Here is a 15,262-nt window from a genome sequence, read left to right on the forward strand (position 1 = left end):
GGATGGGAAAACAGAGCAGAAAGAGGAAAGGGCGCACAAAGTTATAAGAGGAAGAGGAGGGTTATAGAGTGATGGTGATAAAAAAGAAAAAGTATGGGGAGGCTATGAAAGCAGCTGGGATGGAATAGGAGATGAGGTGATGGATATTGAAAAAGAGATGGCATGGAAAGAGCGAGGTAGGCAACAGTGTGGCACAGTGTGACTGTGTTGTGGCACCCACAGAAAGCTGGCTCAGAAGTCTGTGAAGGTTTTCAGATAAAGAGGTGTGTATATATGTATTTTTGTGTGTGTGTGCGTGTGTTTGTAAGTGTGTGAGTGTGTGTGTGTGTGTGTGTGTGTGTGTGTGTGTGTGTGTGTGTGTGTGTGTGTGTGTGTTTGTGTGTGAGTGTGCACGCCTGCTTGTGTGCTGTACTTACCGAGGACATAATGTGTGTATTATTGTATATACGTGCAGAGATGTGGAAGACTGGCTGTGAGCTGTGAGTACATAGTGTACTCACAGCTGTTTGTGTGTGTAGGGGGATCACTGAAGCACGTAATAGAGACCTGGTGTTCATAGTGTTTATAATGATGACTCTCTTCCAGGCCCCTGTCTTCTCTCAAACTCCCCCTATTTTCTGATGCCTTCTGGGATGAGAAAAACAGCAAAAGACCTGGTGAGCAAACCTCATGAGAGGCAGCGGTGGAGGCAATGAGCAGGAGGACAGGGAGGCGATGAGGAAAGCAGGAGGACGAAGGAAAACATTGGCCTCTTACCCAGAGTGTCACTCAAGCTGGCAGTGCCAGCCAGAGCTGCCGCTTGGTGCTGGTCCACAGCCACTCCCAGCCTTTGGTGGGATTTATGTCTTGCTTTGATGGCACTAAAACCTAGGACTTTTTTCCAATTTACATGTCCTGGATTTTTTGCAGAATTAACAGGCATGATGTTTGCAACTAACAGAAAGTGTGAAGAAGAAATTTTAAGCAAAAGAAAATGAATTATCCTTAAAGCAGTTATAGTCAATATTTTAATATTAACAATGGATCACATGCCTACTTTTGTGTGAAAGCAGTCGCTTGTAATGATTAACCCATAGAAAATTATCAACCAACTCTACTGTGCTTTAAGCATGTTTTTACTCATTATTTTAGTTTTCCACCCCACAACTTTACTGTTTTGGTTCAGTCTCTCTTCTCATAACATTGTTTTTGGTCACAGCAGGCAGGTTTTTTCAGCATAAAAGCTTTAGAGCCAGATATTTCCCTCAGGAATTGGTGGAGAACAAAACAGAGCTAAGAAGAGAGAAAATATTGGACTTACATTCATCATCTGGACACAAACATGATTTCAAAGAAATGCTGATGCTGCTTTGTCTCTACTGGATGTGTAAATAGCCAAATGTTTGCAAAAAACTTCATCATATCCACTTAAAATGTGATAATATGCCATAGATCAACTTTAACTCTCATACATGTATGTGATAGGTATGGGACATTATTTTGACAATTAATTCGTTAGCTGATTGACAGGAAACAAATTTCATAATCATTTAATTCAAACATTCAACAGTTTTAGCTTTTAAAACTTGATGTGTGCTTTTTGTGTATTTCTTTTTTTTTGGTTGTAAATTGAATATCTTTGTACTGTTGGTTGGAAAAAGCAAGCAATCTATATAATTCCACTATTTTCAAACCTCTTATACACTAAATGAATAATTGAGAAAGTCATTCATAGATCAATCATTGTTGTAGCCGTAGTCATTACAGGTTTGGTCAGTTAGAAACTGTGAGGGTGTAATCTGGGGATGACAGTAGAATTACTGATGAGACTGGCTTCGCACACCATCTGGCCACTCATTAGCCATGGCTTGTATTGGCCATGTTGTTTATACTAGACTTGTGCTAAAGTGTGTTTTTCATGTTCCACTGAAGTTCCACTGAATCCAGATTTGCCTGTTGTTCTCTCCCTTCTCTATTACTTAAACTGTGCAGATAACATAGTGTTGTGCTTTTGTGCTTAGTTGTGCTTCAAGAGTTTCACTTAATGATTTCTTCACTCATGAAGGACTATGTGCATGATCAAGTGCATTAAGCCCTGAGACAGGCCAGTGGGCTCTTCTGGAACACCATTGCCACTGAGCTGCATCCAGACTGTAATTCTTCTGCATGCAAGTTTCCACTGGTAATCATGAAAATGGAATAAGGCAGCAGTGGGTTATTTGTACAAAGTTAAGCAAATTGAGAGAGGAGGTTGGATGCGGGCTTTGCAATTACAGCACACACGGATTAGTGAGTATTTTCTGAAATAATTAAAAATGTACAACAGCGTGATTTCAACTGATCATTTTTAAGGATTAGCAGCATCGATAGCTTTCTCTTGCTTTGTCTTCAACAACTTTCTATGCCTCACTTCAAATATTCCCTTTCAATCCTGCAGTTGAAACTGATAGATACAACGCTTTAGTTAGATCAATAAAGGGCTGCAGTGTCCTAACTTCCTCTTAATTACCTTTGCCAAGGAGGTGCCAAGGCATGTTTTCAACCCTGTCTGTTTGTTTGTTTGTTTGTTTGTTTGTTTGGTAGCAGCATTATGCAAAAAGTACTGAATCAATTTGCACCAAACTGGTGGTGGGATGGGACATGGACCAGGGAAGAACCCAAGGAGGCAGATACAGGAATTTTTTATCACTTTCCTTAACATTGCGAAATAGGACATTTTTCAACATTTTCGTCAATATTTGGCCTTGGCAAAAGCATGTGCTGTATTGAGTGCCATTCTAGTTTTAAATATGACCCTAGGATACCTCTACGGTAAAACCCAAATGAGATCTAGTCAGCCTCTCAACAATGAGAGATAATCTCACAAGTGTAATTTTCAGAGCATTTAAAATTAAAAATAGCTTTTTGTATGATGAACTGTTGATTTAAGGTTCCCCTTGTGTACTGTTTGCCATATACATTTCAATTTTTGTACATACAGTAGTGCATCAACACTATTCAGAGGATATCAAATGCATCTGCAGCATGAATGTAAACTAAATATAATGTAAAGGTATCCAATGCAACATCTCCAGCTGCAAGACATAATTTCATAAATTTTAAAGTGACGTAAAGAAAACCATATGAACAGACTCCATAATCCTGGTAAATGTGCATTTTTAGTGTTATGAATGTTGATATTTGCTGCTTAGTAATATAACTATAAATTACAAAAATACTAACAAAACTGTGGGGAGTGGAAAGTGCTCTATCCATTGCTTACACCACTAGTGCAGTTTGTTGTCCATATGAGGAAATTCATGTTTAGAGTGAATTAATAGCAGAACAAACTAGTGAGTATTCGCTGTTTATGCAACAAATCAGCCACTTTTTGTGAAAACAACAGAAGGCATGGTTGCAAATGCTTTAAACAAATGAAAAAGCTGGTGTATAGGAGGTAACATCAGTTTATCGCTACGGTTTGTAGATGAAACTGATGCCAGAGTGCATTTTGAAGGAGTGAAATTCAGGAGAAGTGCTACTTGTTAGTCCTCTGCCGCTACAAAGCTTTTCATTATCCTTTCAACTCCAGAGTCTTATAATAACCCTTTCTGATCTGAACGAAATCATTATAAAACTGATTTAAACTTAAGATAATCCCTATGCTGCAGGTGACTTATAGAGAGAAAAGAGAGAGTGGTGGACAGGGGGGCTGGGTTAAAGTGAGTCCTGGAATGTCCAGATGATAAATGCTATTGTCTCTGCCCATGCAGGCACTATAAGAACTCATGCCACCTATAATCTAGGAGGTTCTCTCTTATCTGATTATGATTGCGGGGTAAAGAGGATTTAGGCGCTGGTGCCTAAATGCTAGGCTGTACTGATTAGAGGCCTGGTGGAAGGCTTATGTAACTAGAAGACTGCAGGAGGGGAGAAGGTGTGCTCTACCTAAATGATAAACTGTAATACATCCTGATAACATGCTAAAGGCCAAATAAGATAATTAAGTACAATAATAACTCCTACAGGTTTGAGTTATTATTACCAGCTCTGCCTCTTGCACAGTGGCATCGCACTGAGAGAAAGAACTGGTTTGAAAAACAGTGAAATAAGATTAGGAATTATTATTGAAGACACACAAACACACACTTCTCACTGTCTCCATGGTTCTATAAATTAATCAACAAAACAAAATCAACAGTGTGTATTCTCCTTTAAGACAGATGATTATGACAACACTGACATTCATAAAGACTGGCATTTGAGGTGTGTTTTACAGTACCTCATTATGCTACAGCTTCCTCACACTTTGTCGTCATCATCAACAGTGTCTGTGCTGGGATGACTCTGGCTGCTTCCAAGCGTGGGAGGACAAAACAGCACAAGTCTGCACCCATGCAGGCCCATTGCTTAACATTCCCACTAGCTAGACTAGCTTATTAGATAAAGGAGAGAGTAATGGTGCACATCCACATTAAGAGCAAGCACAGGGCTGGACATGGCTGATGTAGGAAAGAGGGAGGGAGATAGAAAACCCAACTTGAAATGTCTGGCAAGTAGAAACATTGATCTCTTTGTAATGTTGCAGCTCTCACTAAACACTGTTGTGTAGTAACATTTGGTGAGGTCCTGATATTTATTACACACTTTCTGCATACTGTTCTGTTTATCTGAACACAGAAAGAAATACATCTGAGGCATCTACTCACATTTTCCATCATGCTGACAAAAGACACTTCCAGTGGAAAAAACATAGGCAGGTTACAAACTACATTTACGAGTTACATGCACCGAGATCAGTCTTTGCAGGAATCATGATTGGTAATGGTAATACATTTTGACAGGGTAATATCAAAGTCACCTTAATTCAGACTACTTAAAGCGATCCAGTAATTTGGATATGGCTTCTTGTATGAACTTGTGCTAAGTGTATCGGTTGTACAAATACAGCCGTGACTCATGTAAACAAAAAAGGGTCAGGGCAGCAAAAATCCTTCTGGCTCAGTATCAAGGATGACATGTTCTACTGGATTTATAGAAATTATAGCCTACAGTAAGGAAACAATGGAAATCTGATATTTTTTGTCTAAACATGACTGCCCCTCAAATCTCATATAATTTAGTAGCACATTACAGTCCTTTACCATGGGCTATACGATGTGCAGAAACTCAAACAGAATAGAGATGATTTATGATTTATATATGACTTTAATCTTTTTTGGTGATCAATGTCTGCATTTTACAATTCAATTTTCAATAAAAATTTACAAAACACATGTGTGATGGACATTAATTAAACAATAATGTACAGTATACAAATTTGCAAGATCTTGTTGTGACATGAACTTCTCAATGCTCACCTGTGTAAATCCAAGCACCTGATGAAAATGGACACAAAATAACCCTCCACTCCTCCTCAGTCGATGGGGCACTCAACCAAAAGTCACGCAGTAACACAGAGAGGCCAGTGCATTAGTGTGTCCTTTTTGTTTTGACCATTTCATTCATTATTCATTGGGAAAGGTTTGCTAAGATCCAGCTCAGCATCCTGAGGCGTAACTTACATGACTGCACCTCTTACATCACTCTTTCTCTCAGGGCTTTCCTCTGTCACTATGTTTTCCGCCACCTCTCTTCCTTCACTTGTGGCTGTCTCTAAACACCTCTCCACTGTGTTCTAAAAACAGTTTTCGGTGCAATGTCTGCTTCGTTTTCATCTTTTCCACTCTTCAAAGAACTTGTATTCCCAAAGCATGTGCCGCTGTTATCGCTGATGAATGTAGTCCTAGCTTCATTGACCCCGCTGAAAAGGTCAGTCCTCTCATGCTTAACCTTTATTTAAGGGCAGAGAGGGCCATAGGTGGCATAAAGCAGCACCTTGGGCTCTAATATCTGATTTAGGCTGCATAAGAGAAAAAGAAATAGAGTAAGAGACAAAGAGACAGAGAGGGATAGAGAATATGTGTACGCCAGAAGAATCTGTGATTGCATTTGACAAAGGGATCAGGTTGCTTTGTATGAAAGCACACAGTTATGGAACAGCCTAGTAATGGCATTTCCTTGGTCAAGGGCTTTCAAGGGTTCTCACTGCACGGTGTGTGCCCCAGAAAAGGCTTCCCTGACCTCGGGGAGTTACCATCTGACAGTCGAGGAGCCCCGGCAGTATATTTCCAAATGTACTTTCAGCTGTGGATAACCTTAGTGGGATCACAAGGCTAAACCATTAGAGTCATGTTCAAGTTCTCCTCATACAGCACTCAGCAGAATGTCAAAGCAATTTGAATTAGGGTGGGATTTCCCTTAAACGTTGTACAGGCTTCCCCCACATGATAGTGAACAGGTCAGCAATATGGAGATGTGTCTGCAGAATGAGAGACTGTACTGAGAAGGTGCATCACTTTAGATATCACAAAGCATATCAAATAACCCCACTGCCATCACCTGAGTTTGCCTTAGATTAGATATTGGCAGCCTCCTTAAAACTGATTCATGAGATATATAGCTTCTCTATGAAGGCAGTATACAATTATTAAGCTGAGGCAGGATCCTTGTCAATCACAAATCATTACTTGATTCAGGGAAAACAAGCCATTGAGGAATAGTACAGGGAGTAAGAGCAAACATGAATAGTAGCCCTATAAAAGAAATTAAATAAAATCTACTATCATTTCCAAACTGTCTCAGCCAAAGGGAAACACCCTTTGCTATAAGGGGAAAGGGCTCACACCAATGCACTATCCAGCACATATAGCTCATCAGGAGCTACATTTCTCACACAGAGGGGGGGATGTTGCTTCAGTCACACACACACACACACACACACACACACACACACACACACACACACACACACACACACACACACACACACACACACACACACACACACACACACACACAGGACCCTGTGTTTATGATCCTATGACATGGAATAGAACCCCGGCCAGCCCTGCCCTGCACTGTCTGATGATGAGATCAGGATACTGGAGACCCACCGTAAATTACCCGTGATTGGATTTCATCAAGGTTGACCTACCTAATTGAGGACTGAGTCAGAGTGGGGATGGAGTCAGGAGGAGGCGGAGGAGTTGAGAGAGTCATCATTTAAGAAGGGACCACCTTGACATTGCTGCACAATCATCTGATTTCTGTAGGATTTATGATGTACAAATGAAAATTGTACTGTAATTGACTGATGCAGCAGTCTTCTAAACATGTGGTACGTGGGAGGGGAAAAACACTCTTGACTACCTCAGCCTTAATTCAAATTTAATAAATTTGCTGAATAAACTGTATTCATACAACAAACTTTTGACATCATCCTATCATTTCCCTGATTCCACAGTCAGATCCAGAAAGAAGCGCATCCAATTAGTGAGAAACACTGACACATTCTAACAATGCACGAGAATAGACATTTGAGCCTCTACCTCCAAGAGATGTGCCATGTCACAAGTCATTGACAGGTCCGGTTTACAAATACATACTTTATCCCAGCAAAGAAAGCAACACTAGAAGCTGACACACCTACCAATTATTCGGTCAAAGCTATTGGAGTGTAAATCTAGCTCTTGCACTGATTCCCCTACTAATTTATCAGTGCCAGAACTATAAATCTGACTTTACCATGATGTTTGGATGCATGTCACACATCTACTTCCACCCCTCATCTTCTGCCTCTTTTCTATCCTTGCATCCACACAAATTGTTACCCAAATACTGCAGCTTTCCGTATATTAAATTCATCCCTAACAACTGTTGCTACTTACAGGGATGGAAACAGATGGCACAAGAAAGCCCCTGATGAGACTACAGTACATGGCTGTTTAAGGTTCAAATTGATGAACTTTTGATTATTTTTTTCAGGGGGTAGTAGGTCTCTAATAAGTATGCCTGTAATGTGTTATGATCCAGGCAGAGTGTTTGGCTTTGAATGTGAACATGAAATGTGAGATGGGGGAGGTGTAATCACACTTCCAGTTATGGTTTCCTACCTTGGCAGCCACCGAGGAGCTGGGCTTCTCCAGGAGATCCCACAGCTTCTTCCTTTTGTCTGGGCAGCAGGTGTTATCAAACTCTCCCTCTCCCTCCCTCTCCCTCATTGTCTCTGCCTCCCTCCGCAGTTCCTCATTCATCTGCTCTTTTTTCTGGTGGTAACGGGCCTGGCAGCAGGACTCCAGGTAGATCTCGTCAATCCCCCAGTAGTCTAACTCCTGACCAAAGGAAAGTGCACACATCTCCTCCATCATGTGTAACTTGCCTGTGCGGTAAAAGTTCAGAATAGAAGTGAATGCCCCTGGGTGCCGGTCAAAGAAGTATTCATTTTCATTCAGGCTGTAGTCATCGCACACTTCCATCAGGGACTCATGGGTGTTGCAGTCTCGAAGCTTGCCAAGCCGGGTCCTGGGTAGCCGGTCCAGGGTCCGCCACAAAACCTCATGGTTCAGACCCCCGACATTAAGGCGGACTCTGCGGGAGCGGGCTTTGGTGCGGATGATGTCGATGGGCTCGGGGGGCAGTGAGGGAGTGTTTTGGATGTTGGTGGGCTTGAGCCCTGCTGGTCCAAGTTTCTCAGCCATGGTAATGGAAAAGGAGACTTATCTGGTGATGTTACAATGACACGAAAAAAGGAAAATGAAAAAAAAAAGTCTCAAAATTTTGAATTTTATGTTGGATACTCTTTAGGCAAGTCCCTCCATGACTGAGAAAACAAAGAGACAGTTTGTGAGATGACTGAATGACTGATGACACAGTATTTAAATCAATTCAGAATCAAAAACGGTATAGATTACAATATTAGTAATAGAGTGTTAAAACATCTGCATCTTTCCGAAACTGAACAATAAATCAGCTCTCTTAAAGTAGCAGAGCACAGTCACCTGTTACTTCATATTGTCAGTCAAAAACAGTAACAGCTGCAAGGTTTTATGTATCCTTTCATCACATTTCTAAGAAGGGTGTTAGGCAGAATCAATGACTTTGTTTTATCAGTCAATATGGCTGCTGTGCTTTGCACTCCACTCCAACACTGATATGGCTGTACTGAGTCAATGAACTCCTGCTGGAGCACTACTTTCTATGCAGCCCTTCAGACAAAATGGGGCTCGCTGGTAGGTCAGGAAACAAATTATCTGAAAGCAGCCTTTAAATTCATTCATGTGTTATTACTATTTGGATGGAGGAGGCGCATGTGACAGCAATCTGTGGAGTCTTATTTAACTCCTCATTACCAAATATCTTTTCCCTTGCCAGGTTTAATCATCACAGTCACATTTAAAACAGCCACTGTATTGAAGTTATAAGCTAACACAGGGACTGAAATGCTTTTTACACTTGGGGAAGTCCTACAAATTCAAAAGAAAGTTGTAAATATTAGAATCTTTGATCATTAACTTAAGAAGGTAATCAATTTTAACCAGGAATTAAGCAAGAATTTCCGTGAAGAGTAGCAAGATAAGAGATTGTTCCTGAATGCAACAGTTTAAATCTACATTTGGCACTGCCTGATTACCTGGACCACAAATTTGCCATATTATTATTCCAAGTGGAATAATATGAGTAGATGTTTATAGGAAGGGATGTAAAAGGGGCATCACATTAATAATCTATGTCTGTACTTGTTCTATAGTCCAATCAATTCATACCTGTTACGCTACAACGTATTTTGTGTTCAGTACGGTTTTGATGCCTTCATAATCCTGCACCCCCAATATGAATCAGTCTATACAATCTGTAGGCTACTAGCAACGCACAAATTATGTTTTTGACTCTGTTCAAAGTAGTGATAAAATAAAAATACAATATCACAGAAAAATAGACACTCTCACCTTGCCGAGATAAACCACCTTTTGCATGCAAACTCCTCTTTTTCCTAAGGGAGAACAGGATGAAAAAGGAGCAGGGATCCCCCTTTAGTCAAGCGGCCGCGACTGAAGAGAGCACTCCGCGGACGCTGCGCAGAGAACGCGCGTCCCACATTTTGCTGAAAATGAGTCGGGGAGGAAAAAGGAAAAAAGCGTGAATATCTCCCTCTAAAAATGTTCAGCGGAACAGAACCAGCGCTGTTTCGCCATCGGAAAACCGGGGAAAGAGTCCTTCCTTCATCCAAAAGCTTGAAGAGGAAAAGCTTGCGGAGAAGACAGGCTCACCGAATCGCCATGGCTGCAGACGTCGTGCGCGTAAAAAGCAACGGGAAGGAACGGGATAAGCGAACTGCGGAGTGTCCCGCTCTATAGTACTTAAGGAGGAGCAGGCAGAGGGGCACTTGGGCTGCACTACATCGTAGAGGTGAAAACCTAAAAGCAACTTGTTAGCAGATTATATTTCTAAGCACAACAAAATGAAAGCAGCCCGTTTCATTCCGAGCTTCGTGACTGGGAGCTGGATTTCTTTTTATTGTTTCAGCTATTCTAACTGGCGTTATAGTACAGTACAAACTCACACACAGATCATCACCGTCATCTAATATCTGAAAAATCAAATCAGGGGAGAATTCAGTATCAATGGTCCCTTAAAGGCTGAGTTTAGAGTGTTGGTGGCAATTGATATTAAGTGCACACTTTGCCTTAGGCGACTTTTAGTGAAATGACCATGAAGTGTTGTGTTTCCACTGACTCTAAACGCACAATAAACTCCTGGCCTTTTATTAGCAACACTGCAAAGAATCTCCTTTTAAAACCGATTGAAAATAATAGTTAATTGAACTTCTTTTTAGAAAATAAACACACCAAATTGCTTCCTCCATCCCCCACTCACTCTCACATACACTAGCCAATTATTTGAGATGCTCTATTTGGCCCACAGCAAGCAACCTGATCCACAGAAGACATGAGGATGGCCTGACCCTTTTCTTGACCACTTGAGAGAGGAGTCAGCTGTCAGTCAGTGAAACCCAGCTAGATACACCTTATGCCTCCTCCAAGTAATCAAAACCCATTTTCTCTATTAGCTCTCAATATATAATGATCTCCCCACTCACTGGTCTTAAATGAATAAATAGATATATTAAATTATGTATCCCTTATTGCCCCTCAGATCGTTACCTACACTGGTGGAGTGTTCTTTCTCCTCCCCTCTCTTCTCTCTCTATCCCTCAATCTCAGTTCATATGAATAGTGTTCAATACAGCAATGATATTTCCCCGTAGAGCTTATGTGTCAGTTGAACATTTCCCCTTAGCCAAGCGCTTTTCCAGAAATTTGATTATACACTGCATATGTGTAATTGATTTCCCTGCCATGTTCCTTCCTTCCAGTGGCAAGTGATCAATAATGCTGCATTGACTAAATGGAGCCTTTGTGTGCACGTATACTATGTCTTAACTCTGTGGACACTGTTATATGAAGGTCAAAGGCTTTGGCGCTGTCCAGATGTCACATGTCGATTTGGAAGGTATACAGATGCACAGGCTCTGTACATTCCCACAGCATATTTATGGCAATAATATATGGATCTAATTAATTATCTGATTGTGACTTCAGCACTCTTGCTGTCTACAGCACATAGGCTGCCTCTATGTCTTTGCTGTGCAAATTTGATTTGAATATGACAAGAGGGTTATAGGAGTTGTGTGAAAATATCCACGTAATGTGCAAAAATTCAGCTAAAGTAAAGTTTTCATTTTCCCAACAACACAGTGTTGTTGGGGAAAAATGCCGCAGTTAATTACTTAAGGTACACAGAAATTATATAGGGCAATTGACTGTGTCCCCTTTCATCAATTATTATCACACTAGCAGCCAATCAGCTATCATATGAGTCAGGATGTGTGAAGTAGCAGTGATGTTGATACCAAATAATCAGAAGAGCAGGACTGTGCGCTGCAGTCTCTACAGCAGGCAAATACATTTTGTGTGGAATAATGTAATACGTTGTGCAGTATATGCTTCCAGCTCTATACTAACATCACCTGCATGCATGGGTAAATCTGGGGAGTTGAAGCCAGCCTGCATCCCAGCATGTGTGTGGAATAACACTAGTTACCAATTTGACATCTGTAATTACTAACTTACTATATAGAAATGTGTTGTTGCACTGCAGGGTATAAAGACTAAAAAATGTTTTTTTTTCTAAATGGTGTTCACAGAGATAAGGTTGTGCATGTTTTTTTAAATTCCTGTTTACAATGTGGGCATGTGTGCTTGTGTGGGCTGTTGCAATAGCAACCCAAATTGTAGCATCATGCTGAAAAAACACTTTGGGCCATGGAGTGATACGAGTTGAGTTGTGAGCTAGTGTGGCTGCTCTTCGTGACAGTGACTGAATCAACTGTTCGGTCAGTTAACCTTTGGTGTCTGTATTTATCAGAATATATTACACAGTCTGACAGTGATAATGGAAACTGAATGCAATGCAGAAGTTTTATATAGTACATTCTGCGCATGAAGAAAAAGGAAAGTAAGTTACGAAGAGGAACTCAAAGGTGAGGAGTCAAACACTGTTTGGTATCACAGACACCTCCAGGTTCTCCTTTTCTAAGTGTATTCTCATTCATCTCAGACCAAAAAGAGTTGACTGAATACGCCTCATCCCTGAGCCGTCACTCCCTACCGTATTTTCCCTCTTTCATTTTGTCATTAAATGTGTCCACTCTATCACCCAAACAACACTGTGGACACATTTGCACCCCACAGCTCCCACTTCTGACACTGTGAGCCCATACGAGAGAGACACGTTATCATGTATTCATAAAGCACTAATTAGACAGATACACTAATGAGCAATGTGCAGATCATTTTGAGCTTCCCTATAAGTAAGAATATGCTGCTGTATTCGGCTCTTAAAGTACTGTAGTGCGTGATAAAAGTACTCCTCAACATGTTCTTCTTTAGCAAAGGCAGAGCAGATTTAAGCTAACAAGCAATGTTGTCTTGCATGTAAAATGGGCCTGTTTGTGGAAGAAGAGAAAGAGAGATGAGAAAGAAATGTGAATTGCTGTAATTTACTGTGCACTTCTGCAGGAGGGGAGAGCAAAACTCAAATTCACTTAAATTTTCCAACAATAAGCATTCGATCAATGTGCGGCACCTTTCTATTCATGGAAAGCTATAATAAATTTGAAAAAAAGACTACATGGGTGGGCAAGGTTAAAAAAATGTTGTCTCTCCCACTTTATTTCTCTGTTGCCTTCTCCCAGTACATGATATTTTGAGGGCTTGGATATAATGCAATTTTCAAAGGTGCCATTTATTATTCTGTGAAATTCAAAGTTATGGAAGGTCCATGTCTGGCTTGATGTGAGTCCACCAACTGTGAGCTTGAAGATTTTGTAAGCGCACTGTGATACAATACGTAGAAATGTGTGTGTGAATGTGTGTGCGGCTGCGTCTGCGCATCCCTGTGTATAGGTTTTTGTCAATAAGGGGGAGGAAACACGCTATAGCAGCAGCCTGTTTATTCTCTTTGGCTATTTTTAGCTGCTGGCCATGTCAAGGTCCACACAACCACCCACCCACAGTGGGCAGCAATAGCCTTCAATATAATGGTCTGCCGCAGAGCTGACCAGAGTCGTTAATCTATGTCATCTTTCTATTCATCCCACAAAACACACCTGTTCCCCTCTGATGCTGCAAGCAACACCTAACATGTCAAAAATACACACAACACAATGAACATGCTTTGGAATTTGGTTGAGCAAAATAAAACTGTAGTACATGTGTTGTCCTGGAGACTTATGAGTCTAATTCTGTAACCTTGCAACTACTAAATTCTGGTCTATATCCACCTAAGGACCTTTACAATATGTCATCTCCCTCTCTAGCTCATCATGTTTACTGTTACTCCCTATTGCCATCAAAGTAAAGCAACAGTGCCTTAAAAACAATCTTTTAAAAAAATATATACCCCATTTTTTATATGTGTATGTCCATGGTGCTGGCCACAGTATTCTTTAAGATGCTGCTGTTAGCAAGGGACAAACAAACATGATTGATTACTATGTTTGAATAACACATCCAGAGCCATGAATCACTAACTGAATGGGTGTTTTATTTTTATTTTTGACAAATGAACACAAATAGATGCTTTACTCTGCTTTGACTCTACACTGCAGCATCACTGTTTACCAAATAAAGAATGCCAGATCCCTTGCAGCAAAGCTTCAGTGTAACCTCCTAATTTCAGGTGTTTGCACCATACTCATCAAAATTCCTCAGTGTGAATATGGTTGCCTTGCAGGCGAGACAGGATGCTCAGTGCTGCACCTTAACCCAAAGTGCTTGTGGCAGCATGATAATGTGAATATACTTGGTCTAATTGCTTTGAAAACACCCAGGCTGGCAATTTGACCTGCTACTACTGTCAAGAGTTGTCTTAAGAGAATAAGCATTTATGTAATCAGGGCAGGTGTGGTACCGCGAGCATGTTCCAGTGATTACTGTGTGATATTCAATGGGCTGAAAGACAGGGAGAACAGACCTTGATATGAATAGCAATGAGGTCACTTGTGGTGTAGCTGGCAGATTATCTGGGCTTGGGGTGAACCATTTAGTATGTTCAGTCTGCACCTGATTTTTTTTAATGTTTTCAAGCAGATTGTGCCATTTAATGTTCAATTTTTCCAATGCACAACACTCTGCCTATGATATTAAAGGGATTTTAGACAATAGGTTTGACAACTAAAGGCATATATAGTACTTTGTGCTATATTGCAGCAAGTATCGGAAACAAAGCTAGTTAGTTTTTATATAACAGGACTTGCTGATACTTTTGTATTGTCATTAGAAGATTTCTCCCTGTTTTGCTTCTTTAACAGGAGAAGCTTATATTACCAAAATACACCTTTATGCATACATGCTAAGCTGTTAATCTATGCAGATAATGTCTGTAAATCACTTATTCTGATCTAGCAAAAAGGTTGCCATGTTTATGCTGCCATAGGTAAGAGAGTTGCATTGATACTGTCTGTTGTGTAATTGGGTCTACACGTAGCGCTGCAGTGTTATGAGTCCCTCTGCGAAATAATGTGAAAGATTAATCATTGGACAGGAAACCAAATCTTGCCCATTCCTGGATTCCGTGACGGGGAAATTCTTTCTTCCTCTCACAACTTAACACAGGAAAAAGAGGAGGTAGGTCTATTTAAATGCATGGGTAAGGCCCACTGTGTTTGTGTCTTTTTTTGTTTTTTTTAACAATTATATCATCTTAAGAACTGGCAGAATTATATGAATTTTATTAAGGACTTCTAGAGTCCAAAACACATTAAAATTAGGTATTTTCCAACATAAAAGCAATGATGTAAGAAGATACTAACCAAATATAGGAGCGAGGTGATAGCCCCCTGTAATATTGATACTGTACTTAA

At 40.5% G+C, this 15,262-nt stretch overlaps 1 protein-coding gene across 2 annotated transcripts in view; it reads right to left on the reverse strand.

The window, feature by feature from the left end:
• Window positions 1–15,262, reverse strand: part of kcnb2b (potassium voltage-gated channel subfamily B member 2b) — an 83,840-nt gene that overhangs the window by 65,929 nt on the left and 2,649 nt on the right. The window contains exons 2-3 of one of the 2 annotated variants that reach the window (XM_040127466.1): window positions 9,786–9,940; window positions 7,953–8,559 (exon numbers count right to left, since the gene is read on the reverse strand). In XM_040127466.1, the coding sequence (XP_039983400.1) occupies window positions 7,953–8,537 (585 nt within the window). In that variant the 5' untranslated portion in view covers window positions 8,538–8,559; window positions 9,786–9,940. Of the gene's footprint in view, window positions 1–7,952; window positions 8,560–9,785; window positions 10,093–15,262 lie in introns of those variants that run through there. The other variant, XM_040127467.1, reaches the window with a different exon arrangement.

Source organism: Xiphias gladius, chromosome 5, assembly GCF_016859285.1.
Source record: "Xiphias gladius isolate SHS-SW01 ecotype Sanya breed wild chromosome 5, ASM1685928v1, whole genome shotgun sequence".
Classification (NCBI taxonomy): domain Eukaryota; kingdom Metazoa; phylum Chordata; class Actinopteri; order Istiophoriformes; family Xiphiidae; genus Xiphias; species Xiphias gladius.